Consider the following 27,175-nt stretch of genomic DNA (forward strand, 5'->3'; position numbering starts at 1 on the left):
AAAATTCAAATTTTATTTTATTTAATAATGTCATTACATTTTCTTGTGCAAAAAAAGAGGGTGGGGGGGTATTTATTTGTTTTCTGTTGTTTTGCAGAATTGTTCTGCAATACACCCTCCGGCGGCTAGGGGGCGATGACGCCCTTCTAGCTGTAATGGTATTGTTTACTTCCGGGGCAGGCGCGGTCACCGGCTTTGTGGAGGTCTGGTCATGTTTTCAGGATTGTGATCCGTTTCTGAGTGCGACCAGAAGTATAACCGTTGAAGAAAAGTAGTTTGTTCGGCTGTGGTGTTGTTTCCGTGTTCACGTCGCAACAATGGCGGAGGTAAGCCGAGCCCTGACGTCTCTTCCTGGCCGTTTTATTTTGTCCCGCTTAGAAGTAATCGGGCCCGGCTAATTGCTGGATGGCGCTACGTTTAAGACACGATGCCTTGCCCGTGTGACTTGTATTCAAGGATAGAGAAAGGTTGCTGGTCTGTCCTGCTGTATTAAACGTGAGTATTTCCTTTTGCAGGACGTCCAGAAGCACTCGGTCCACACGCTGGTCTTCAGATCCCTCAAACGGACCCATGATATGTTCGTATCCGACCACGCCAAGTCCGTCGCGCTGGACGACGAAAGGTAATTTACGTGTTTCATAGCTTCATTTCCAAGTGACTCGTTCATGTAAATTATCTCCAGTAGTAATGCTATGTAAGTTCAACGTTGGTTTACGCTGTGAAATAGACTATGAGGTCAGTAATGCAAAAAAAAACGAATTAAATTGCGCAATTACAATGATATACGTCACCAATTTAGTCTTGACAATATTATTTGTATGTGGGATGTGTAATATTTTAAAAAGGAGTGTAACAGACCTTAAACAATTCCCTTCCCTGCTTCTATAATGTTTGTTTACGTGTCATTTAAGACCAAGTAATGTTGAGTTTGTATAGTGTGATGCTGTGTGGTAATATTGATGGATATTTTCGGATTTGTTTTCTATTTTATTCACTGGTTGAAACAAAACGGACGCATTTATTATAATATTTATCAGTAATGTGATATTAAAGGTTGTTGCTATACCAATATAGATAACTGTATCCGTATTATTCACTTAAATAACCCTTTAAAGCATATGTATTGTGATGCTGAAGTTGTGCATCATTTTTGGATCTCCTGTATTTGCAGCCACAAGATGAAGATGAGTGTGAAGCTGAAGGCCGATTACAGTGCAGTGTCACACATGCCTGTGCTGAAGGAGGAGAAAGGCCGAGTGCTTCCTGGCAGCATGCTCGGCCACCAGAGCTACGCACAGCCCAGTGAGGATGAACCGCACACCATCGGACCAGTGTTTAGAAACATTTCTCATTTATTAGGAGTCCTTATTGTTGTTGATGTGTTTCAGCGGACGACCCAGAATACCTGATCACCGGGACACACGCTTATCCCTCTGGACCCGGTGAGTACGGCGATTAACCAAACATACGTGTACATTAGCTGAGCCCACCCAATAAACTGCATCTCCATTATCCTCGTGTTTTATGCCAGTATGTTTTGTATTTTAATAGGAGTGACCTTGACTGCTGACACAAAGATGCACAGGAATCCAAGTGATGGAGGAGTCCACTCCTTGGCGCTGGCTCTGCCGCCATCACAAGCCAGGCAAGCCTGCTTCCCTCCACAGAATGTAACGTGTATTGGTTTAATTTGGTGTAAACACTGGAGGTGAAGTATATTTAACACAATATTCGCCGCGTTGTTGCATTTTAGGCAGGACGTGAGCCGTACTGCCGCCAGTGTCGGAGACATCCATCGACATGCAGGAGGAGCAGAGCGATCTCACCCTCCGTCGACGGCTGTGGTAGGTTGCAGTATGTTTTCACTTGATGTGGTATCTCATTGACACTTGCTGTAACACCCGGAGAGAAGTCCAAAGCTCATAATTAATTTCCTTTTTAGTCGCTCTTGGAAGGAGGTGGCACCAGAAACTCTACGCTGGCGAGGAAAGCACCAACCATGCCCAAACCCAAGTGGCATCCACCCTGGAAGCTGTTTCGGGTAACTAGAAAACCATTTGAGGCCAAAGCGAGTCCTGCCTCTCGGATGATCCCTCTGTGTTGTTTTTAACGGTAGTACGTTTCATCTGATAGGTCATCAGTGGTCACCTGGGCTGGGTGAGATCCATCGCCGTGGAGCCGGGGAATCAGTGGTTTGTCACGGGGTCTGCTGATCGAACCATAAAGGTGAGCAAAACTGGAAATTATAGTCATTTAAACGGTTTGCTTAATTATTTTGTGTATAAAATGTCCAAAACAACAACAAATGTTATCGGCAAGGTTCATTCTCTAATTGTCTAGACGTATTTTTGTTTTTTTTTAACCGTGGGAACGGCAGCTCTTTAAACTACATCGCATGGTCTTAATCAAGAATTTAATTTGCCCCAGTTTCATGAACACATCTCAGTTTGGTCACATGACGACAACTAAGTTCACTTAAACACATTGTCCAAGACTGACCAGATCATCTCTGTATTGATGTTAACAGCTACATGTAAGACATTTCTTCTCTGGCTACGTGACGTCTAGAAGTCTTTGAGCTCATGGTGTTTGTCCTGACAGATCTGGGACCTGGCCAGTGGGAAGCTGAAGCTCTCCTTAACCGGACACATCAGCACAGTGCGCGGCGTGGCGGTCAGCAATCGTAGCCCATACCTGTTCTCCTGTGGAGAAGACAAGCAGGTCAAGTGTTGGGATCTGGAGTACAACAAGGTATTTGCCTTTTGTAATGAGCAGGAAGGTTAATGTGCTGGAGGAGCCATAAAAAGACATTTGTGTTGTTATTGTCATGACATCATGGATCTGTGCATTAGGTCATCAGACACTACCACGGACACCTGAGCGCCGTGTATGACATCGACCTCCATCCAACCATCGACGTGCTGGTGACGTGCAGCAGAGACGCCACAGCGAGGGTAAGCTCTACTCCGTGTGCCCTCGTACCTTTATTCTTCCACTTTTACATTTAAAACTTTAGAGGAACTTTCCTCTAGAGCGTATGTACTATACACATTTTTTATAGAATAAATACGTTTTAATAAGTAATTCTGTTGTTTATTTTTTCACCTTTTAAGAAGAATACAGATAGTCTCACTCGCATTATTGCATGTTTATTTCGTGGATATAGAATTTTGGTATATATATATATATATATATATATATATATAAAATCTGACAATGATTGTTGACGTGTTTATGTTAAGCGGTCTAATTCTGAAGTGACGTAAAACATTTAACGTTGCGATGTTCAGTTTGTGTTTCATGATTAATTTGCTCTGTTACAATGAATCAAATGTGTCTGTCATGTCATACCTTACAGGACGTATTGAATATCGGAACAACAGTTAGAGAATGAACAACGTACTCATCGTAGTTCATTGTAGTTTTCTGTGGTGTGCATTCACGTTCAGATATCGTTAATCTTTCCCACGAAAAAAAAAAAAAAGAAAGTTGTTTAGAGATTATTATTGCCTCTGCATAATTAGTTCTTTGAACTAATTGGATTTCTTCTTCTGTCCGTGCAGGTGTGGGACATCAGGACAAAAGCTAACGTGCACACACTCACCGGCCACACCAACACTGTGGCCACGGTGAGATGTCAGGCTGCAGAGCCACAGATCATCACCGGTAAATATGTTTTCTGCTACGCAAGGCGGTCTGAAGTTTAATTTTATGTCTACGTATTGACCATTTGAGGTTGAGAGCAAGACAGCGATAAACTCAGTCAGTGGAGCGCCGGAGTGAAAGGAAGCTGTCTCTTGTACGTCGCATCAATTCGTTTTTTTCCCCGCTCAAAAGTAACATTCACAGCAACTGACATTAAACTATAGGCTTTCATTAAAAAGACCTGTTACAATAGAGACGACCTCTGGTGGCGCATGCTGGTCACTACAACACATCCACACCATCATAGAAAGCGGAGCGTCTGTATTCAGGCTGGATTGAAAATCATTCATTCCTGACGGCTGATGAACTTGTTGCAGGCAGCCACGATTCAACCATCAGACTGTGGGATTTGATCGCCGGAAAAACCAGAGCAACGCTGACGAACCACAAGAAGTCTGTCCGAACGCTGGCGCTGCACCCCAGACAGTAAGTCGCACACCTCGGACCCACGTCGCTTCATTAGTTGTAGTGGATTCTTCTAAACCCACCAAGCGACTCGAAAACTGTCTAGAACTGTGAAAACTTCCCCAACTAGCTGCAAGTAAAAAAGTTGAAACCCCTTTTAAGGGAACAGTAACATGTTTGAGCCTCTGGGTTCTGCCATTCCAAACCAAACAAAGGTTTACAGTAACGTACCTTTGTCTTTTCACAGATACACCTTTGCCTCTGGTTCTGCTGATAACCTCAAGCAGTGGATGTTCCCAGATGGCAACTTCATCCAGAACCTGTCGGGCCACAACGCCATCATCAACACTCTGGCTGTGAACTCTGATGGCGTGTTGGTGTCTGGAGGTATTCACAACTATCTCCGTGTTTCACTTCATAATCGTATTTATAGATCATCGTTTTGCGTGAACTCGGTGCTGACAGCGTCTCAGAATGTTAGTTTGACTACATGGTGCTTCTTTCTGTAGCCGACAACGGCACCATCCACATGTGGGACTGGAGGACGGGCTACAACTTCCAGCGGATCCACGCCGCCGTGCAGCCCGGGTCTCTGGACAGCGAGTCGGGCATCTTCGCCTGCATGTTCGACAACTCCGAGAGCAGGCTGATCACCGCCGAGGCCGACAAGACCATCAAAGTGTACAAAGAGGACGACACCGCTGTAAGTTGGAACATTATATTTAAAACTTTAGGTCGTAGTGTTCAATCAGCAGATGAGTTTGACGACTGTGTTTTCCCTCCTGCAGACGGAAGAAAGCCACCCCGTCAACTGGAAACCAGAAATCCTCAAGAGAAAAAGATTCTAATCGCCTTTTTTTTTTGTTCCTTGTCACAGTAACAATGTTTTTATTTTTGATTTCTACCAAACCTCCTGTTGTAGATACATCAAGTTATGCTTGCTACAGCCTTTTTTCTTCATAGCTTATAAAAGCGACCACATTGTCCCGTTTTATTCTAAAAACCACCTGCAGTCTTGGTTGTACGACGTTAGTCCGATAAAGTGTCCGTTCTGGACGGCAAGGAACCTCCCCGAGCGTTTGTTCCTGACCACGACGGCTCTCTGGTGGCTCTGGTCCGTCTGATCCACCAACATCAGCCATTCTTCAGACTCCCACGGCCCGGCCTCAGAGTGGATCTGGTTCCTGTCGGGGTCAAACCCTGCAGACGGACAGTACGGTGCGTTAAAATGCTGTTTGGATTAAAGAAACAAAACGGTGCCCTTTTTTTCTGTTTTGCAATGTGAAGTTTCTTTTTGCTCCGTTTAATAAAGCCTTTTTTAACAGACTTGCAGTTTGTTTTCTTCAGGTTAGTTGTACTGACCCAGGTATCGGTTGGTGACGGCGTTCCTGTAGTACTTACAGCCGTCGCCCTTGACCTCCACCCAGTAACGGCGATCTCCGGGTGCCTCGCTGAGTTCCACCGTGTTTCTGGTGTCGATCTGCTCGTCGGTGAAAAGGTCTCGAGGCACAGGAGAAGGAATCGTGAGTTTTAATAGAAGTCCGTGCAGTTTAATTTCAATGAGCAAGACTCGGGTTGCTTATTCAGATTGAAATGTTTCACCCGAGTACAAGAAATAGACTTTCATCAGACCCCAAGTCGCATCTAGTCACACAGTTAGGAAATGGAAGCAACATATTTAATGGACCAGTTAACCCACGTTATTGGATACATTATGAAATGACATTTTGGGCTGGCATGGATGTAAACTGCAGCGTGGCTGGTCGGTGGAGTTGTTTTATATCTACCCGAGTCGTAGATGTAGAGCTTTGACAGCGCGTGGCGAAACGCTCGGCCCGGTTTCTTCTTCAGGCGGGGTGTTGATGCTTCGGGCTGATCCACCACCTCCGTTGGAGGTTCTTCATCTGCCAGCAGGTGTCCAGCGTTGAGCATGATCTCCTCCTCCAGAGACCGGAGACACATCTCAAAGTGCTCCTCGTCCTTCTGGGCATTTCTGAAGAGAAAACCTTTTCATGTAAGATCAGTGTAGCCGCGTCATCCCATCTCTAACGGACCTTCTCACCTGAAGTCCACCCACAGCAGGCCTGCGGTGATCAGGCCCAGCCACTCGCTGGCCTCCCAGTTGTTGGCCAGCATGACCGGGACGATGGCCACCTCCCTGGTGTCGGCGTAGTTGAGCTCTTTCTTACAGCTGCGGGACGCCTGGTAGGCTGGAGTCATGAACGGGCAGATGACCACCGCCTCCTCCACGCCGGCCGCCATCCTGGAAACACACAGCTCTGTGCTTCAAGAGGAACCTTTAATTTCATGATGATTCCTCTGGTACTCACGAGTCGTTGATGTTGCCCGTCACCCCTCCTTCGATGTCCATCCACACTGGCATGCCGGCGTCCCTGAGGCGGCTGTATATGGTTTTCACCAGCGCCTGGTCGTCCCACTGGTAGGACAGCATGACGTGAGACGGCATCGTCCCTCTTGTTCCACCAGAATCTGTGAGAAAACCTGTGTGAAGCTCTGCGGTGGAGTTTGTGGAGTCGCTGAGCAAACAAACAAAGGGAGACTCGTCGCTATGCTGCCTGTTTACGCAGGTGTGCGTCTAAGGTTACCGCTGTTGCCTGGTTACAGTGCTCCCAAACACGGAGGGTGGGCTGCAGGACCAGGGAGGGCTGCACCCTCATTATCAGGGTGTTATATATATATTATAATTATATAAAATAATTATTAAATGTTGATTAATGATTAAGGAACCCTTTAAACAAAATAATATTATAGAATTTAACTTTTTTAAATTTGGTGTTTTGGGATTAACATACATTCATATTTGTAATTTTTGTATTTGAAAATATAGAAATGCACATTTTCAAAGTATCTAGTGATAGATCATCAATCATATACATATCAACAACATACATAAATCTATCAATCTCAATGGATAGAAATTCTCTTTATTCATGTATTTTATTTGTTTACATTTTATTTAGAATGCTTTACATAAAGAAAACCATGTCTATATTCTTTATCACATATTTCTTATACATTCATCTTATTTTAATGTTTTGTCTCTTATATGATTAGGATCTACAATGACTGCTTTTTAACAATCCTGTCTCTTGTTTTGTGTCTTTTTGAGCTTGCCTGTCACTTCTCCCACTACTAGCTGTCGGTTTTACTACTACTTTACTCAGACGAGCACCTAACACTTGTTCTATTTTTATGATACGTTGTGGTTTCTTTGTTTCCTTCTTTTGACAAATGTACTTATTGTAAGTCGCTTTGGACAAAAGCGTCTGCTAAATGACCTAAATGTAAATGTAAATGTTTCACCACTAGAGGGCAGCACCCTAATACGTCATGGTCTTTTTCCATAATCAAACTCATCAAACAGTTTATTTGTTTGAGTTTATTCCAACTCCTTCGCCAACAGCGTGGCGGGCTGCTCCATCCGGGTCCCTCCACTTCCCCGCAGCACCTTGTGACCTCCCAACAGGTCAAACCTTTCTGCACGCGGCACTGGAGGCATAATCTCTCGGCCTAATTTAAATCTTTAAGCAATCAGGGCCACAGATGGGGGCCGATCAGCGTGTGGGACGCGCCGCCCCGGGAGGCGTGTCAGCGCGCACAGCCGGTGCTCTGCGGACACTCGGCGCCACGACGCGCCACGACGCGGCCCCGGGGGATTTACGCACACGGGAATAAGGGACGTGTGGATGAAAACCACCAGAATAACCTGCTGGAATACCGGGATGGAGAATGACTGCTGGCTTGTCTTCCCGCGCTCGAATACGCACGGCGCGTTCACGTGTTTTTGTTTGGAGAAGTGCGTCGGAATGCGATTGAGGTGCGTGTGATTTGAAACGGGAATAATGTGAGTTAGAACTTCGACACACACGCACACACACACTAACACGGGACAGTTGAAACGCCATGTGTCGCAGAAACACCGCGTCGCTCTTTGGGGCGCTCGTGCTGTCGCTGCTTCACGCGCACGCGCTCGGACAGGTGTTCAACCTGACGCTCTCCGTCAAAGAGGGTCTGCCCGCCAGAACCATAGTCGGGGATCTGGGCGCCGGGCTGAGCAGGCCGAGCACCGGGTTCTTCATCTCGGAGAGCAGGGACTCGTACGTGTTCAGGGACCTGGAAATCGACGCGGACACGGGGATCATCTCCACGGCCGTGATCCTGGACCGGGAGAGCCGAGACCGGTACGAGTTCGTGGCGGCCACGCTGACGGGCGAGGTGATCAAGGTGAGACTGGAGGTGCAAGACGTGAACGACCACTCGCCAGTGTTTCCTTCCGAGGAGGTCCACCTGGAGATATCGGAGCTGAGCCCCCCTGGGACCCGGTTCCAGCTGGAGGGTGCTAAGGATGAGGATGTGGGCGAGTTTGGTACCCAGGGATACCGGATCACGGACAGCGAGATGGGCGAGCTGTTCCACCTGGAGTATCGAAGTGGATCCGAGGCCCACCCGAGCCTGGGTCTGATCCTCACCAACAGACTGGACAGAGAAACTCTGGACTCCTACTCCCTCGCCATCGAGGCCTTCGACGGTGGCGTCCCGGCCCGGACGGGGACCCTCCGGGTGAAGGTCCAGGTCCTGGATGAGAACGACAACCCGCCCGTGTTCGACCAGACCGAGTATCACTCCTCGCTGCCCGAGGACGCCCCGCCGATGTCCGCCGTGTGTCAGGTGCACGCCGCCGACCTGGACCTGGGTGCCAACGGCCGGGTCACCTATGAGATCAACCGGCGGCAGAGTGACCCCAATGAGGTTTTCTCCATCAACCAGACCAGCGGGGTGATCTACCTCAACAAGCCGCTGGACTACGAGACCCAGGCCTTCCACGAGCTGATCATCAGTGCCCGGGACGACGGTGCTCAGCCCGAACACAGCAGCACGTTTGTGGGCGTGAAGGTGCTGAACGTCAACGACAACAGCCCCGCCATCAGCGTGCTGTTCCTCAGCGAGACGGGGGACGCCGTGGTGTCGGAGGACGCCGCCGTCGGGGACTACGTTGCCCGGATCTCAGTGTCCGACCCGGACTTCAGAGAGGAGAGGCTTGCTGTCACGCTGGAGGAGGAGGACGGGAAGTTCACCCTGAAGCAGACGGATGACTTCCTGTACGCCCTGTGTGTCGACGCGGAGCTGGACCGGGAGGAGAAGGATCTGTACGAGCTGAAGGTGCGGGCGTCGGATTTTGGGAGCCCGCCTCTGAGCAGCGAGACTGTCCTCCTCCTCAGGGTGGCCGACACCAATGATTGCCGCCCGGTCTTCGAGAAGGAGGCGTACATAATCAGCATCTCCGAGGATGCCCCTCAGGGGAGTTCCCTCATCCAGGTGAGCGCCCGAGACGAAGACGAGGGCGTCAACTCAGAGGTCAGGTACTCCATCCTGGAGTCCAATGGGGGCGGCCTGCTCAGCGTGGACCCGGAGTCCGGCCTGGTCACCACGACCGCCGCCCTGGACAGAGAGACCCAGATGCAGCTCTGGTTCCTGGTGGTGGCGGCGGACAAAGGGGAGCCGCCCCTGTCGTCCACGGCAACGGTCACCGTGCTGGTGGAGGACGTCAACGACAACGAGCCGGTGTTCCTGCAGCAGCTGTACAACGTGACCATACCGGAGCACGCCGATGTCGGGAGCTGCTTCTTACAAGTATGTATGAATATATGCCACTTAAAGTGCAACAAAATCCTTTTTCTCCTCCTGTAACATTACGTTACATTACATTATGTTACATTAAGTTACGTTACATTAAGTTACGTTACATTACATTATGTTACATTACATTATGTTACGTTACATTATGTTACATTACATTATGTTACATTACGTTATGTTACGTTACATTACGTTATGTTACGTTACATTACGTTACATTATGTTACATTATGTTACATTACATTATGTTACATTACGTTACATTAAGTTACGTTACATTAAGTTACGTTACATTAAGTTATGTTACATTAAGTTACGTTACATTACATTATGTTATGTTACATTACGTTACATTATGTTACATTACGTTATGTTACGTTACATTACGTTATGTTATGTTACGTTACATTACATTATGTTATATTATGTTACATTATGTTAAGTTACATTACGTTACGTTACATTACATTATGTTACATGACGTTACATTACGTTTCATTACATTAGATTATGTTACGTTACATTACATTATGTTACGTTACATTATGTTACGTTACATTAAGTTACGTTACATTACATTATGTTACATTATGTTATGTTACGTTACGTTACATTACATTACATTATGTTACATTACATTATGTTACATAACGTTATGTTACATGACGTTACATTACGTTACATTACATTACATTACATTGTTATATTATGTTACATTATGTTAAGTTACATTACATTACGTTACATTACATTCATAAAGCAGCTGGTTTGGTTTGACAGAAAGATGAAGATTTGCAAACGAGGGCCGTTTAAGCGATCCAGTGTGATCATCATCCAACATCTTACGTCTCATAAGACAAAAGTGGCTTCAGTCTGTAAACACAAAGATATTAGTGTTCCTCCTCCTCCGACACAAACACACACACACACACACACACACACACACGGTTCAGCACTGTGACTTTAATGGCAGATGTGATGCCTGGTACCAAACTCCTGCCGCCTGGCACAAGCTGAAGCGTTACAAAAGAAGCCTTATGAAGTGATGTGTTGTCGTGATCGTTGGCATTTAATTTGATTAAAAATAAAACGGGGAAACACTTTTTTTTTTTTAAACATAGAGCCCTTTTTGTTGAAACTAAAAAAACAAAAACGTATAAAGGAAATACAAAGTCTCTCTCGCTAAAGACGCTTCATTCAAAACTCACAACTTTAACCCCAAATCTATATAATCATTCCACATGCCGAGTTCAAACGGAGCATAAAACACTTTTATCTGGAGTCTGATGTCTTCATTTGTAGCATGCTATAAATCTAAACTATGAACTCCAATGTAATGATTAAACACACACTCATAACAGTATCAGACACAATGAATTCACCTGGAGATGTCCTGAACATAGTTACTGTGTTTGACTGCTTTCTAAGTGACGTACCTGGTTACAGGTGTTTTCACAGGTGCATTCTGGGTGCAGGTGAGTGATAATTGAGTGTATTTCAATGGACATAAAGCAGAGAAGTGAAGGTGAAAATTAAAGCCACTGGGGCTGCTTTCATAATGAGGAGGTTGATTTTCTTTAATTCTTTAAACAAAGTGACACGTGATTCATTTCCAACGATGTGAACGAGGGCAAAGCTGCACATCCTCACATCTGAGGAGTTAAAACCAGAGAACGTCTGGATTTCCACCTCCTCTGGAACATTCCAACCTTTAAACAACATTGGTTGTAAAGACGGTTCATGTTCAGATCAGACCTTGACCCACGTCGGGAAAAGCTCCTGTGATCGGAGTTCATAAACGCCGCGACGACATCATCTTTATGGCCGGAGAGTCTCGGGCGCGGTGAGACATGAAAGGATCTCATCCTCTTGTTTTCCACCGACGCCCTTCGCCCTTTTGATTGTGGGGGATTTTTTTGTGTTTATGCTTTTATTATGTTTGACCTTCTCTGGCAGAACAAGACGAGTATCACGGTTCAGCCCTACATGATGCCGTTTATAACCGATATTTCACGCCGTGGCGACTGAACACGTCTCTTCCAGTTTAACGATGTTCGTGGAAAACTACAAACTGCATAGTCAACCACCAAATTCTCCTCTCCACTCTGGCTGAACTTGGCATAACCGACTCTGCTCTCACCTGGTTTACATCATACCTGACAAACCGCACCTTTCAGGTCACATGGAATGGCTCTATGTCCAAACCCTGCTCTCTGGACACGGGTGTCCCTCAAGGCTCAGTATTAGGACCGCTTCTGTTCTCACTATACACCAGATCACTAGGTTCTGTTATCACATCGCATGGATTCTCCTACCATTGCTACGCTGATGACACCCAGCTGTTCCTCTCTTTTCCCCCGTCCTCTGACGCTCACATTGCAACTCGCATCTCGGACTGTCTGGCTGACATCTCTGTCTGGACAACTGCACATCACCTCAAGCTTAACCTGAATAAAACCGAACTCCTATTCATCCCAGGGAAAGACTGCCCTCGCATGGACCTGTCGGTCACTGTTGAGGGCATCACAGTATTTCCTTCCTCAACTGCGAGGAACCTGGGTGTAATCCTCGATGACCAACTATCCTGCACCCCCAACATCACTGCTGTGGCCCGATCCTGCAGATTTGCCCTCTACAATATCCGCAGGATTCGGACCTTCCTCACAAAGGATGCAACGCAGCTCTTGGTCCAAGCACTGGTCATCTCCCGCCTTGACTACCGCAACTCTCTCCTGGCCGGACTCCCGGCCTATGCGATTAAACCATTGCAGCGTATCCAGAACGCTGCAGCACGCCTTATCTTCAATCTACCCAAATTCTCCCACGTGACCCCCCTCCTCCGTGACCTCCACTGGCTCCCTGTTGCAGCACGCATCCAATTCAAGACGATGACACTGGCCTTCAGGGCCATCAATGGAACGGCACCTGCCTACCTTCAAACACTGGTCAAACCTCATGCCCCGAAGCGAGCACTCCGCTCCTCTACTTCAGCTGGCCGGCTGGTACCACCATAGCTGAAATCAAACAAATGTCGCTCAGCAAAGTCCAGACTCTTCTCTGTTCTGGCGCCTCAGTGGTGGAACGAACTCCCGACCAATGTCAGGACAGCAGAGTCATTTGCCATCTTCCGAAAAGGCTCAAGACTCACCTGTTCAGACTTCACCTCGACTCTACATAGCATGACCCACTAACACAGCTCGAAAGTGGATCTTGAGTTAAGAATATTATCACAGAAATAATCACGGTCTTCACAAGGAATGGGAGGATAGAATCTCTCATCTGAAATACATCATGCACAGACGAAGCATATCCTCCATTATAATCTGAAATTAAGAGAATTAACTATGATCTCTGGCTCCATTTGAATCCTGTAATCTTAGTCACCTCCTTTATTCTGCTTCTTGTCAACCGCAGCTGGTTGCTAGGCGACGAGAGAGCGCAGGAAACTGTCTCGTTTCCGTCCCCCTGTCCACCAAAGGATGCAGCCACTGAATTGGGACACGTCTAGTAACTTGATCGTGATGAATTTCCATCATCGGGATAATCATAAATAAAATAAAAAGCTGTTTGGCTCGCTATCGGGGTAGACGAGTGAAAACATGGATTCATGGTCAAATGCGGTGGAAGATGTCTGTACTGCAGCTCTGATGTGTCTGTGTCCGTTGTTTGTGCGTAACTGTACGTTTCTTGGTTTTAGGTCGTTGTAACTGTACGTTTCTTGGTTTTAGGTCGTTGTAACTGTACGTTTTTTGGTTTTAGGTCGTTGTAACTGTACGTTTCTTGGTTTTAGGTCGTTGTAACTGTACGTTTCTTGGTTTTAGGTCGTTGTAACTGTACGTTTCTTGGTTTTAGGTCGTTGTAACTGTACATTTCTTGGTTGGTTTTAGGTCGTTGTAACTGTACGTTTCTTGGTTTTAGGTCGTTGTAACTGTACGTTTTTTGGTTTTAGGTCGTTGTAACTGTACGTTTCTTGGTTTTAGGTTGTAACTGTACGTTTCTTGGTTTTAGGTCGTTGTAACTGAACGTTTCTTGGTTTTAGGTCGTTGTAACTGTACGTTTCTTGGTTTTAGGTCGTTGTAACTGTACGTTTCTTGGTTTTAGGTCGTTGTAACTGTACGTTTCTTGGTTTTAGGTTGTAACTGTACGTTTCCTGGTTTTAGGTCGTTGTAACTGTACGTTTCTTGGTTTTAGGTCGTTGTAACTGTACGTTTCTTGGTTTTAGGTTATTGAAACTGTACGTTTCTTGGTTTTAGGTCATTGTAACTGTACGTTTCCTGGTTTTAGGTCGTTGTAACTGTGCGTTTCTTGTTTTTAGGTCGTTGTAACTGTACTCTTTCTTGGTTTTAGGTCATTGTAACTGTACGTTTCTTGGTTTTAGGTCGTTGAAGCTGTACGTTTCTTGGTTTTAGGTCATTGTAACTGTACGTTTCTTGGTTTTAGGTCATTGTAACTGTACGTTTCTTGGTTTTAGGTCGTTGAAGCTGTACGTTTCTTGGTTTTAGGTCGTTGTAACTGTACGTTTCCTGGTTTTAGGTCGCTGTAACTGTACGTTTCTTGGTTTTAGGTCGTTGTAACTGTACGTTTCTTGGTTTTAGGTTGTAACTGTACGTTTCCTGGTTTTAGGTTGTTGTAACTGTACGTTTCTTGGTTTTAGGTCGTTGTAACTGTACGTTTCCTGGTTTTAGGTCGTTGTAACTGTGCGTTTCTTGGTTTTAGGTCGTTGTAACTGTACGTTTCTTGGTTTTAGGTCATTGTAACTGTGCGTTTCTTGGTTTCAGGTCGTTGCCACGGATGCCGACGGCCCCGAGTTCGGCACCCTGCTCTACTCTCTCTCCGACGGCTTCGACGTGCAGGACGAACACCCTCTCTTCAGGATCCAGCCTCAGACCGGAGAGCTCTGCGTCTCTCAGGACATCGACCGAGACTCGGGCCCGACGGTCCACGACATCCTGATCAGAGCCGAGGATCCGGTGAGTCGCCGTCATTTGCTTTGACGTGCTGTTGTTTTACCTTGGATTACATTCTCTCCTTTCCACACCTTTCCCCGATTGTCAGGGAGGTCTGAGCGCTCAAACCTACGTGCACATCGAGGTGGAGGACCTGAACGACAACGCTCCGGTGTTTAACCCCGACCAGTACGCCACGAGCATCAGCAGCCACGCGCAGCCCGGCACCGAGATCCTCAGCGTCGTCGCCAGCGACCGGGACGCCGGCAGCTTCGGACAGGTCACCTACCACATCGTGCCCGGGGACACGGCCGGACTGTTCGCTCTGGACAAGCAGACAGGTAGGAAGCAGACAGCTGGGAAGCAGACAGGTGGGAAGCAGACGGGTGGGAAGCACGGCGCCTCGAGTGGCTGCATTGGTTTCTAGAAGAAGGTGGAATGTTGGGAAAACTCAACATTGCATGAAAGAAAAAACAAATCGCCTGCCTGGACATTACTTTGGGTTTTTTTTTTAATCTGATTTTGTTGATATATTTTTCCTAAAATATTTTTCTTAATTACATTTTTGTGAAATGTTGACATTTCACCAGCTGACAGTCCTCTCATAATAAAATCATATCAATACGATCACACAAAACTGTGTTTCTGGTGGAGAGTTTGGATGTTGGAGGTGGATAGTTTTTATATATTTGCATTTTTGTTTCTGAAATGTGTTTTTCGAGGGTATATAAATTGTATTTGATTATGACTTCTGGAGCCTCGGCGACTTGTCACGTAGACCAACTGGCTCACTCTTTAAGTAACTTGTGTGAGTGGCGTTCAGGGATCAGCAGCTGCTGACTTAATGTAAGTCTCCATGATACGATTGTTAGTGTCACCGCTCAGCGGGGGTGAAGCAGGAGGCCCAAAGCTGAATATCCCCATCTGGCCGAGTGTCAGGTGAGATTCTCACTCGGCCTCCATCTAACACTGAATACCACATTTTAAATAAGTCTAATGAGCAGACCATTTTAAATGAGTGTATTTAGTAGCACGTGGATGCGGTTCTCAAATGAAATGATTAAAGTCGTTTTTATTTATTTGTCTTAATGAAACTTGTATCAAGTTAAATAAAAGAAAGGAGAAAAATTACCATTCTGGTTATTTAAATGCATCTAAAACAAAGTGGAATGATTGCAAGGCCTGAGTGTTCATATAATATAATAAAATCTTAACTGTATCCGTGTCCCTGCAGGGTTGCTGCTCCTGACCTCCACTCTGACCCACCTGGGTGCCGCCAGTGTGAAGCTCTCCATCGCGGCGCAGGACGGGGAGGGTTTGACCTCGGCCCGGCCTGCAGAGGTCACCATCAGCGTTTTACGCAGCGCCCAGGCTCCAGCTGTGTTCCAGAGGTCACGCTACACCTTCACGGTGCCCGAGGACGCGCCGCCGGGGACGGCGGTGGGGACGGTGGAGGCCACGAACCCAGCAGGTGAGAGCACCTCCGGCCATGTTTCTGCTGGAGGTTGATATTTACACGGACTAAAGGGAAACATTAAATGATGAATCTGCTGCTGGTAAGGACAATTACTAAATAGTGTCGTATCTGCATGAATATTTACTTTTTTTATAAAATTAAAAAAAACATGATTTGTAATCAATTAAGAAACGCAGGTTTAATAAATGTGCGTTAATGTTTACACTGTAATTATTCTTTCTGATCCCTCTCACTTTGAATCAACTCATTAAACAAACGTATATCCATGGAGGTAACTGGTTTAGAGAGCTGCAGGTTCAGGGATGTGGTCTTGGAGCAGGATTTGTCTTCGTGACAAACACAATCCAGCGATTTATTGTCATTGCTCAAATCTCCTTCCAGACGTTGAAGTGGCGAGTTGAAGAGGAAGTTTTAATCTTTAATCCTCCTCGGCCACATGCACAGGTCACAGATGAGGAAAGGGTCAAAGACTTTATCGTATCATTTCTCTTCTGGGTTAAAGTTAGCCATAAATATGCACCTGGAGGGGGGGCGGAGGATTTATTGTTATTATAATAAATCAGAATAGTGTGAGAGTTCATGTGATGTGTTTGAAGGGGAAGGTCAGGTTTATACATTAGAGAGTGTTTGATTAGAGGTGATAACTCGTATTCTGCATGATATTTGATGTGACATAAAGTAGAGCCTCCTCTCTTCAGTAGCCGGTCTCTCCGAGTCCCCAGGATTATCCTCCTAGTCCGCTTTAGTCCCTTCAGCTGCTAAACCACTCCACTGGACCAGACAGGCATTTAAGGTTGTCTCATCAATTAACGGATTAACACCTCAATTTAAGGCGGAAACAACAGAATTGGGCCTGTTTGACGGGGGAGGGGCGCCTTAAACTCCCCAAGTTTGTTATTTACTGTTGAGGAGATTAACGAGATCCACTGTAATTACTGTGAGTGGGTGTGGGTGTGGGTGTGGGTGTCCCCATGCACTTAAAATGTTTCTCCACCATCTGCATGTAAAATATAGGTTATTATTATTCATATTGTGCACCTAGTTAACAATATATGCAAAATTAAATAAGTAAATATATATCTTTATATGAAAATCTCCCTGTAAAACACTAAAAACCACTAAAGGTAATTGAGAAAATTAAACATTTTACTTTACTGAACTATTTCACCTTTGCTCTGTATTGCTTTTACGAGTTTATTTTAATAATATTACATTATGTATGTATGGTATTTTTGCTGTTCTTGAAAATGTTTTTGTTCTCTTTTCTCCTCCCAGCTTATAAATGTTAATTATTATTGCTGTTGTTGTTATTATAATATAATTGTGTTGTCTTGACAGGCTTTGAGTCCGTGTCGTACCGGATCTCGTCCGGAGACCCTCTGGGTTTGTTCTCCGTTCACCCGAAGTCCGGACTCATCAGCAGCATCAAGCCTCTGGACCACGAGTCCCAGCCGTACACCCTGCTGGTCCTGCAGTCCTTCAGCGACGCCTCTCCGGTCTACAGCACCACGCAGGTCAACGTCACCGTCGCCGACATCAACGACAACGCCCCCGTCTTCCCCAAACTCCGGGATGCCATCACCGTGTCCCAGAACACGCTGGCGGGCACCGTGCTCTACATCGCCCACGCACACGACCGCGACAGCGGCGCCAACGGGAGGGTGCGCTACCACCTGAAGAGCACCAGAGACGGCACGTTCTCCGTGGACCGCAGCCTCGGGACGCTGGCGTTGAATCGGAGTCTGCAGGCGGACGGCCAGCAGAGATACAGCCTGGAGATCGTGGCTAAAGACGAAGGGGAGGTTGCCCTGAGCTCCACGCTGACCCTCGCCATCAACGTGGACCGCACCGCCGCCGAGGACGGCCTGGCCTTCGAGACGCTCGTCTACCAGGTGGAGATCGGCGAGGGCTACAGGAAGGACTCCAGGGTCATCCAGGTGAGGGCGCACCGGAGCCGGGGAGCTCACGCCAACTCCAACAAGGGCCTCGCCTACTCCTTGGAGGCGGAGGCCGGGTTCCCTCCCGCGCCGTTCCGGGTTCACCCGAAGACCGGATGGTTGTACCTGTCCCACAATCTGGACTACGAGACGGAGTCCGCGTTCCGGTTCCGGGTGCTGGCCACGGCCGGGGAGGCCCGGCTGGCCAACAGGACCGCCACGGCCACGGTGATGGTGCTGGTGCTGGACGTCAACGACAACGCCCCGGCGTTCGGCGCCGACGTCTACTACTTCACGGTGCCGGAGGGCGCGTCGCCCCGCGGCCTGGTGGGAGCGGTCGAGGCCGTGGATAAGGACTCTGGGAAAAACGCCCAGCTGTCCTACATCCTGCTCACAGATGGGAAGTTCTTCCGCATTAACTCAAAAACAGGTGAAAGGACTCGGTAACCATGACAACCACATCTGAAATGAGCTATCTGCTTATAGCGCTGTATAATTAGTTATAAGCACTCATTTACCATAACAGACAGAAGACAGTGTATTATAATTCCCACCATTATAACACCTTATAATCACTGTTATAATGCATCATATTGTGATTATAAGTTACTCTAACCGAGAGACCATATATGGTCACGCTCACCTTTGTGTCCCTCCTCGGCTCCCGTCCAGGTGAGATCATCAACTGGGTGGCGTTGGACCGGGAGCAGCACAGCCAGCACGGTCTGAAGGTGATGGTGACGGACCAGGGCCACCCTCGCCTCAACGCCACCGCCACGGTTCACATCCTGGTCACCGACGTCAACGACAACACGCCGCAGTTCACACACCTGCCTGCCAGCAAGGAGCTTAACGTGCAGGTGAACCGTCTGTCGCTCGGCAACAACAGGTGCCACCTGGGAGATGGCAGACTGTAGATTATAGCACCATGAAGAAATGGAAAACGAGGGAGGAAACACTAATAACACATAAATGACGACATTTGTAGAATAGTTTTACTCTACTGAATATTCTTCACCTTTTCTAAACATATTTGACACTTTTATTTCCTTTTTCTCACACAAACTTAACGCTAACTTCATGCTAATGTGTGAATCCTTGCATCAAAATAAGATTTAAAATAAGGTTGGTCTTCTTTATTTGTCCAGTTTGCTCAGTGTTGTGTGATGCAGACGGACAACATGAGTAACATAGTACAGGCTTCATGACTCTTGTGACTGCAGCCACAACATTCAGGAAAGTGTTGCTGCTGTCGGGTTTGTCCACAGCGGCATGATGGCGCCCCAAAAGTGAAGCCGAGACATCTCACTCCGTAATATGGGCTATCATATCAGAGAAGTGAAAAGTAGAGCCTGATTTTAAAAAAATACAGGATACGAAAAGACATTTTAAAAATGTATTTGTTCTCATTATGCAGTGTATTATTATTATTTAATTATTACAGTTAATATTGGCTGAATTGTGCTGCCCTACAGTGATCAAAGGTGGTTGATATGCTGTTGAGTTTCTTATCTAACTGCAGATTTGGGCCGGGCTGCCGGCGGGATCCTTGGTGACAAACATGTTCGCCAAAGATTTAGATGCGGGCGAGAACGGGACGGTCAGCTTCTCTCTGGTCACGGGTGAGTTCATGTGTTCATGTGTTCATGAGTTCACCACCACGACGGCGGTATCGATGACTTCCTCACAGTCTCGTCTTCTCCCATCAGCTGATCTGCAGGACGATTATTTCGGACACTTTGAGGTCGACGGCGAGAGCGGCGACGTCCGAACGACGGAGCTGTTCACGGAGAAGCAGGAGCCGTTCTACACGCTGAAGATACGGGCCCGGGACAGCGGCGCCCCCTCTCTGGAGGACACGGCACTGCTTCATGTCCAGGTCCACTCAGCCTCCAGTGCCTGACCGCTGCACACAATATGCAATAACACTGATTCATATTGTTGAATCCATCGTATTACAATAACCTATTCAAACCGAAGCCCTCAGTCTCTAGTTTGTGGTTGCAAAGGTTCATGAGGCTGTGGTTGTGTTAGAGGTCACTACAGGTCATTTTATGCAGTGATCACCATCACATCACGCATCAATACATTTACACAGGAGTCCTGGCTTCCCAGTCAGACCCCATTCATGTAATCCCATTGTTTAGTGTAGTTACATTCAATTAAAGACAAGTTTACTACTAGTTTTACATGATACCAGTACCTTCACTCCAAGCTGGTAACGTTACTATGATAACAGTGTAATAGATTGCACGGGGACTTTAACCCTGAGATCTGATGCGACTCCTCAAGAGAAAGAAGAGAGTTAGAGCACTCAATGAATCCTGCAAGAAACACAATCAGTCCATGAAGCTGAAATGAGAACATTTTATCCCAGATTATCCACCATGCGAACAGTTTAAATAGTCTCACGCCTCTGCATGAAATCTATAATATACGTGTTTAAATCATTCTTCTACTCTTCTAGAATGTGCATTTCTAAGTCACCTACCTTCAGCATCAGGGGAGACATTTCTATTTGTTTCTGATTCATTCATGTTTTGTTTTTTTTTAACCCATGCAGGTTCATGGACTCGAGGCTCTGCACGGCCGCTCCGACCACCAGGTCATGAGGCGTTTCACGGTGAAGGAGGACGCGGAGCCGGCGACGGTCATCGGCTCTGCCGGCGTTTCACACGGCGGCGAGCGGTTGCACTACTCCATCTCCGAGGGCGACGGCAGCGTCCACTTCGGCATCGACGGCTCCTCCGGCGACATCTACGTCAGCCAGCCACTGGACTACGAGTCCGCCACGCAGTACCTGCTCATGGTCCGGGTGGAGGCCGCGGGCCCCGCCCCCGGCGCCAACACGTCGCTGCTGGTCAGCGTGCTGGTGGAGGACGTCAACGACCACACGCCCTGGTTCCCCGACAAGCTGGTGACCTTCGGCCTGCGCGAGGACGCCGCCGTGGGGTCGCTGGCGTTCGCTTTCCACGCCAGGGACGCCGACGGGACCTTCCCCAACAGCGCCCTCCGCTACTCCCTGACCTCCGACCCCGAGCCCGGCCGGTCGCCGTCGCGCTTCCCCTTTCAAATCAACCCTCACACGGGGAGCCTGATCGTCACGGCGCCGTTGGACCGCGAGACCACAGCCAGCTTCGCCTTCACGGTGACGGCGGTGGACCAGGCGAGGCGGCGGGAGGAGCGCAGGACGGCGGCGGTGACGGCTCAGGTGTTCCTGCTGGACGTCAACGACAACCGGCCGGTGTTCGTGTCGGCGGACGCCGTCCAGGTGATGGAGGACGCGGAGGAGGGGAGTCTGCTGCATCACTTTGTGGCCATCGACGGGGACGCGGGCGAGAACGGGGTCGTCTCCTACGTCATCACGGCGGGGAACAAGAAGGGCTTCTTCACGCTGGAGGAGACGACGGGTACGAGTGTCACATGATATATATATATATATATTCTGCACCTTAAATATTTGTGACGCCCCCCAGACAGACTTAGAGACCGTCGTATTCAGCGTTCCCTCCTTGTCTCCGCTGCAGGCCTCCTGTTCCTCGCCGCCCCGCTGGACTACGAGACGCACCGCTTCCACCGGCTGACGGTCCGGGCGGCGGACCGCGGCCGGCCCTCGCTCTCCTCCACCCAGATCCTGGCGGTGGACGTCGGGGACGTGAACGACCAGACGCCCGTCTTCAGTCAGAGCGTCTACAACGCCAGCGTGGCGGAGAACAGAGACCCTGGAGAACCCGTGATCAGGGTCTCCGCCACCGATGGAGACTCAGGTGAGACTCAGCAGCACGTTCTGGTTTTAATGAAGTGAGATGACGTCATATAAAAGGGAGAATCTTCACTAGTCGCAGGCCTCGATTAAAGGATATGTTAAAAACTAGAAATTAAGTTGAGATTCTCTTCTCAAAAGATTGTTTTTGGGGGTTTTTTTGGATTGTTGTGGAAGCAATTTTTATTATTCATATGCTTCAAAAGGGCACCCACATCTTTAGGTCTGCTATCATAGTGATTTTACAAATATGAATACAGTATGTGTAGAGAACAAACTCTGGGTTCTCCTCCTCTTTGTTTTTTCTTGATGGTCATTGTTGTAACTGAGCATCTATAGAGGATGTTGCATGTTGTTGGTTTTGGGCCACAAGGATCCAGATTTTACAGAAAGTGTAGCCTTGAATGGATCGGTCCTTCTGCCAAGTGGAGCCTAGATGGCAGCACTCGCACGTCTCCTCGAGGCCGACGGCCTCAAACCACACACTCAGTATGCATGAAACCAAATGGTTTTTTTTGCATTTCTGTGGCATTCTGGTGGTTATGTTTAATATACTTAATTATCAAATGACAAAAAAGGGGAATTTCCCTCTCATAAGCAGCGGTATAACGGTTTGATTGTCTTTAAAGCGTCGGTAACGAGCTGGCAGAACGGCAGCGCTGCAGTGAACGGAGGTTGTCGTCTGCTTTGTTTCACTCCATTAGCAGTTTAATTGAAACCAACCGGCGCGTTCACCGTCCATCAGGTCTGCTTCATCCAGCCTCCAATCATCCTCACAAATAAACACACGGGTTAGCTTCTCATCTCCTCACGTTGACAGCAGACTCCTTTTTAAATACTGGAGTTTGGGTGGTGGGGGGGGGGGGATCTGGACAGGAGGGGTCTCCATGAGAATTGTCCAAGAACAGCAAGCACACAGCTCCTCTGGGAGATTTGAAAGGTCCTCTCATGATGATTTCCATAATCCAAGCCATCTGTGCCAATAGGCGCCGTGTTTTCATGTTTGTCTCCTCAAATCGCCTCGTCTGGCAGCTCAGTCTGCTCTCCCGGCAGTCTTATTTGATTATCATTTCTGCTGCAACACACACACACACACACACACGAGTGTGAGTGTGACAGTTAACCTTTGTTCTACTTTGTCGGGGTTCAGATGTTCGGAGGGTCTTTTTACTGGAATAGCCGTGCTGTCGTCTGAGTCAGACTCGTATCGAAGAACCCAAATCTGAGGAAATCAGCAAATATCATTCAGACGTTTCTGTTTGTGTGCACGAAGCAGCTGTTTGGCATCCAAATGAACACGCAACGCACATTTGGGACTGCTAAAAACACACGTTCTTATTAAACAGCATAATTATCAGTGGACTTTTTTTTTATCCTTCAGCATCACCTGCCATCCTGATTTTTTTTCTCTAAGCGCTGTCACTTTGGTGTTTTATCTCCAAACGCTGCTCCACTTATCGTTCCGGTGACTGTGATTTACTAAAGCCAGCGGTTGAGTTTCCAACATGGCCTCCGGTCTGAAGAAGAATCAGCCACGAACACGAGCTCGACTGATGAGGTTCCACCTCAGGACGACACCAACGCTTAGACTTAAAGAAAACGTCGCCATCACACGAAGCGCGATGAAGTCAGCACCTAGAAGTTAATGATAGAATTCTAATTTGTTTTGGTTGTTTTTAGAGTTGCTTTTTTTCATTTTAGAGAGATTTATCTATATTATATACACCGTTATGTTTTGTTTTTAGACACAATCCTCTGTTTATTCCTATTTAAATGCATCATCATAATCACCTTTTTGAGGTGCAATGATACATTATGTGTCCCGATCACCCAGGTGAGATTAATTCATTTGTTTGGAGCTATAAAAGACAAGACATTTAAATCATTCCAGCTTCATTAAATTACCCTATAAATATATATAAAAAGGCAGCTCAGACAGAACCTGGTATCCTCCATAAAAGGACATTTCCTTCTTAATGTTTTATAAATCTGTGCATCCATGGGAAGTACGATCAACATGCTGAGCACCGTGTGGTGCAGAACATTTCACTAACTAACCGTTATGGTAATACTGTGTGTCTCTATGTGTGTGTCTTTGTGTGTGTGTGTCTCTCTATGTGTGTCCGTCTGTCCGTCCGTCCGTCCACAGAGGAGAACTCCGTGGTGTGGTACAGCCTGCTGCCCGGCCCCGGCTACGAGCTCTTCAGCATTAACCCGTACACCGGTCTGATCACCACCACCTCCTACCTGGACCGGGAGCAGCAGCAGCACTTCACTCTGCGAGGTGAGACAGCGCCGGAGACACGTTCAGTTCCAGTAGTTCACCTTTGACCTTTCATGTCAAACACATGTGAGAGAACACCTGGCCTCACCTGGGTCAGAGGAAATGTCATGGGTTTGATTTTAAGCTCATTAAACTTCAGTTTGGTCTCTTTTTGGCGTTTTTACAAGTCGGGAAAGGGAGCGACAACCAATCACAATCAGGTGTTATTAAAATAAATAACCTCACAGCTGCACTGCAGGTCGGATGGATGGATGGAGATAGATAGATAGATAGATAGATAGATAGATAGATAGATAGATACTTTTAAAATGTGTATTTATATATTTTCAAACTGAATTATATCTACGACATAGCAAATAACAGAGAGTTCTATAGTTCTATAATATTCTGGGTTCCTAAATCAATACGTGGCTCCGTTCTCGCTACGAACGGGTTATAAAAACCATCTTACATCTAAAAAAGCTGCTGGAACGTCATAAAAGCTGGTTCTCTGGTTCTCATTGCCGACTTCTCTCGTGACGCGCTTCGCAGCCAGAGTCATAAAGAACCCGGTGTTTGCATGAAGGCGACGGGATTCAGCAGATGGATTTATGTTAAGGTGGACTTTTAAAGGGGCCGAGGTACAGTAGATCTAACTTCTGCCGACTCTGCCCTTTTTTTTTTTTGTGTGTTTTTTTGTGTTTGCTTTTCCGCTCTCTCGTGCACAAACGCGGCAATTACATTCAAGCGATTCGCCGTGTTTAGTGATAAACTGCTTTCAGATGTTTTATCATAACATTTGTACGGCCCCGGCAGTACGATGAACAATTAAATATAATAACAACAAAATATAATAACGGGAAGGCATGAGCGTCTTGAAGTCGTGCCAGAACCACGCTGGGGCTTATGGGGAAATCTGAAATATGTGCGGACAATTTTCTCTGGCGGCAGATGGATTTGGAAAAAAAGACATAAAAGCATGTTTTTCAGCGTGTACTTAAATACGCTGTATTTATGGATTTCTCTTCTCTTCTTAGGGTACTGCTATTAAGAAACATGCGTTTATACTTATGCTACTAGTAAAGTACTTTTCAGTGAGTATGTGGCCTCTTTGAGCTGTTTACCAATGTCTTCATGCCAGTGATGATTTGGTAACGTTATCCATGTTCCCCAGAGGATGAACCCTAATGACTTCGTTGTTTGCCTTATAATATTGCATGCTAGAATAATCGCTTAAAATACATATATATTTCATTTAATATATTTAATTCTGTTACCATAGCAACATATCATCATGCATGTTTAATTTTGCCGTATTCCGTTGGATAGTTTGTTCTCCCCGTGCCGTCTGGAAGGTTTTTCCCGTCTACCGTTTCCATCATTCCATATGAATGCAGCATCAGTCATCTTCCCTGATAGTTTTGAAGTCCAGGAATAATAATAATGATAATAATAATGACCTTGTTGTGGTTGGTGTGTGCAGTCCAGGCCCGCGACAGCAGCACGCGACCTCTCTCGGGGTCGGCCACGGTGCTGTGCTCCGTGCGGGACGACAACGACAACCCTCCGGAGTTCATGCAGTCGTCCTTCCAGATCAGCCTGCCGGAGAACCTTCCTCCTGGGCTCGTCCACACCGCTCAGGCCTCCGACCCGGACCACGGGGAGAACGGGACCATCCACTACTCCATCCTCGGTGAGGAGCTGTGTGTGTGTGTGTGTGTGTGTGTGTGTGTGTGTGTGTGTGTGTGTGTGTGTGTGTGTGTGTGTGTGTGTGTGTGTGTGTGTGTGTGTGTGTGTGTTTGTGTGTGAAGCTGCTCGGATCATGATTTAACAGTACAACGCTCACTAAGCTGAGAGCTGAGATCATCGATGTGACGAAGAAGTTTAGAAAGAAAACAATGTAGAGACCAAACAGGCTTTTAACAACCTGCAGGCAAATTATTAAATGATGACCACTCTGTCCGAGAACAACTTACTGGTTCAACGAGGGATTCTACAGTTCAGGTTTTATGTAGTTTCAACTGTTATCTGGTTTAAAACCTGCTGAAATGTTATGTAATGCATGGAAATGCCTGTTATTAATATGATCTTATATATCTTATTGTAAGTTGCTTTTAAATGTGAATGGAAATGTAATAAATGGGAGTTGTGTCTGTAGGTGAGGACTACAGAGGCCGCTTCACCATCAACAGCCACACGGGCGCCGTCAGCACCACGCAGGTGCTGGACCGCGAGGAGCGGCAGAACTACACGCTCACCATTCAGGCCCGGGACTACGGCCCCGCCCCCCTCAGCTCCTCCACCCAACTCCAGCTGGTGCTGCTGGACCAAAACGACAACGTGCCCTCCTTCACCCGCCAGAGCTACCACGCCTCCGTCAGCGAGGGCCTCCCCGCGGGCGCCGAGGTCCTGCGCGTCGCCGCCTTCGATCCCGACGAGGGCTCCAACGGGGACCTGACCTACTCCCTGACGGAGGACAGCAGCCAGGGCGCCTTCTCGGTGGACGCCTTCACGGGGGTCGTCCGCACCACGAGGCCCCTGGACCGCGAGAGCCGGGCCCAGTACACCCTCAGGGCCGTGGTCGCCGACGGCTGCAGCCAGGGCCCGCTGACCTCCGTGGCGTCGCTCACCGTGCAGGTGGAGGACGTGAACGACAACGCGCCGGTCTGCCAGCAGAATCCCGTCAACGCGTGGGTCTCCATGAGGACGCTGCCCAACCAGATAGTCGCCACGGTGACGGCGACGGACGGCGACCAGGGCGACAACGGGACGGTGCAGTTCACGCTGTCCGACGAGGAGAACCTGTTCGACATCAACGGCGAGTCGGGAGAGATTTCTCTGAGGAGACGCGTGAGAGCCGGGTTCTCCGGGAGGAAGCTGCAGGTGGTGGTTTCGGATAAGGGACGGCCGGCGTTGACCTCCACCTGCCTGGTGTTCATCCACCTGAAGGGAGAACATGACGGACTGCAGTTCTCAAACAAAGTGTACAACGCCACCGTCAAGGAGAACAGTAGAGCCGGT

At 47.5% G+C, this 27,175-nt stretch overlaps 3 protein-coding genes across 4 annotated transcripts in view; 2 read left to right on the top strand and 1 right to left on the bottom strand.

Moving 5' to 3' along the window:
• Nucleotides 1–182: 182 nt before the first annotated feature.
• Nucleotides 183–5,094, top strand: plrg1 (pleiotropic regulator 1). The gene is made up of 15 exons (XM_084005907.1): nt 183–326; nt 516–622; nt 1,172–1,302; nt 1,389–1,442; nt 1,552–1,645; nt 1,754–1,844; nt 1,943–2,041; nt 2,134–2,226; nt 2,602–2,751; nt 2,853–2,954; nt 3,564–3,666; nt 4,023–4,131; nt 4,358–4,497; nt 4,620–4,813; nt 4,899–5,094. The coding sequence occupies exons 1-15, from the start codon at nt 318–320 to the stop codon at nt 4,956–4,958; spliced, it is 1,536 nt and encodes a 511-aa protein (XP_083862033.1). The 5' UTR covers nt 183–317; the 3' UTR covers nt 4,959–5,094.
• On the bottom strand, nt 4,958–6,765 carry LOC311011144 (uncharacterized protein). 2 transcript variants are annotated; one of them, XM_084005909.1, is made up of 5 exons: nt 6,441–6,765; nt 6,173–6,373; nt 5,898–6,103; nt 5,512–5,610; nt 4,958–5,310 (listed from the first exon to the last, which is right to left on the bottom strand). In XM_084005909.1, the coding sequence occupies exons 1-5, from the start codon at nt 6,575–6,577 to the stop codon at nt 5,102–5,104; spliced, it is 852 nt and encodes a 283-aa protein (XP_083862035.1). In that variant the 5' UTR covers nt 6,578–6,765; the 3' UTR covers nt 4,958–5,101. The 2 variants fall into 2 exon arrangements, with proteins under 2 accessions (XP_083862035.1, XP_083862034.1); XM_084005908.1 differs by having other exon boundaries at nt 5,473–5,610; nt 6,441–6,764.
• Nucleotides 6,766–7,598: 833 nt separating this feature from the next.
• Nucleotides 7,599–27,175, top strand: part of dchs2 (dachsous cadherin-related 2) — a 28,571-nt gene continuing 8,994 nt past the window's right edge. Inside the window, exons 1-13 of the mRNA XM_084003317.1 lie at nt 7,599–9,762; nt 14,547–14,738; nt 14,824–15,055; nt 15,949–16,185; nt 17,530–18,558; nt 18,801–18,988; nt 19,651–19,750; nt 19,838–20,007; nt 20,692–21,538; nt 21,656–21,895; nt 24,041–24,175; nt 25,638–25,847; nt 26,313–27,173. Coding sequence (XP_083859443.1) covers nt 8,035–9,762; nt 14,547–14,738; nt 14,824–15,055; nt 15,949–16,185; nt 17,530–18,558; nt 18,801–18,988; nt 19,651–19,750; nt 19,838–20,007; nt 20,692–21,538; nt 21,656–21,895; nt 24,041–24,175; nt 25,638–25,847; nt 26,313–27,173 — 6,169 coding nt within the window. The 5' untranslated portion in view covers nt 7,599–8,034. The remainder of the gene's footprint in view (nt 9,763–14,546; nt 14,739–14,823; nt 15,056–15,948; nt 16,186–17,529; nt 18,559–18,800; nt 18,989–19,650; nt 19,751–19,837; nt 20,008–20,691; nt 21,539–21,655; nt 21,896–24,040; nt 24,176–25,637; nt 25,848–26,312; nt 27,174–27,175) is intronic.

This window comes from Eutrigla gurnardus (assembly GCF_963514095.1).
Source record: "Eutrigla gurnardus genome assembly, chromosome: 3".
NCBI lineage: Eukaryota > Metazoa > Chordata > Actinopteri > Perciformes > Triglidae > Eutrigla > Eutrigla gurnardus.

Coding starts and splice junctions, on each gene's coding strand:
- LOC311011144 (XM_084005908.1), bottom strand. CDS start 6,577: ATGCCGTCTCACGTCATGCTGTCCTACCAGTGGGACGACCAGGCGCTG. Junction 6,374..6,440: donor ACGGGCAACATCAACGACTC/GTGAGTACCAGA, acceptor GTGTGTTTCCAG/GATGGCGGCCGGCGTGGAGG. Junction 5,311..5,472: donor CGTCACCAACCGATACCTGG/GTCAGTACAACT, acceptor GTCCGTCTGCAG/GGTTTGACCCCGACAGGAAC.
- plrg1 (XM_084005907.1), top strand. Junction 1,443..1,551: donor CGCTTATCCCTCTGGACCCG/GTGAGTACGGCG, acceptor GTATTTTAATAG/GAGTGACCTTGACTGCTGAC. Junction 4,498..4,619: donor TGGCGTGTTGGTGTCTGGAG/GTATTCACAACT, acceptor TTCTTTCTGTAG/CCGACAACGGCACCATCCAC.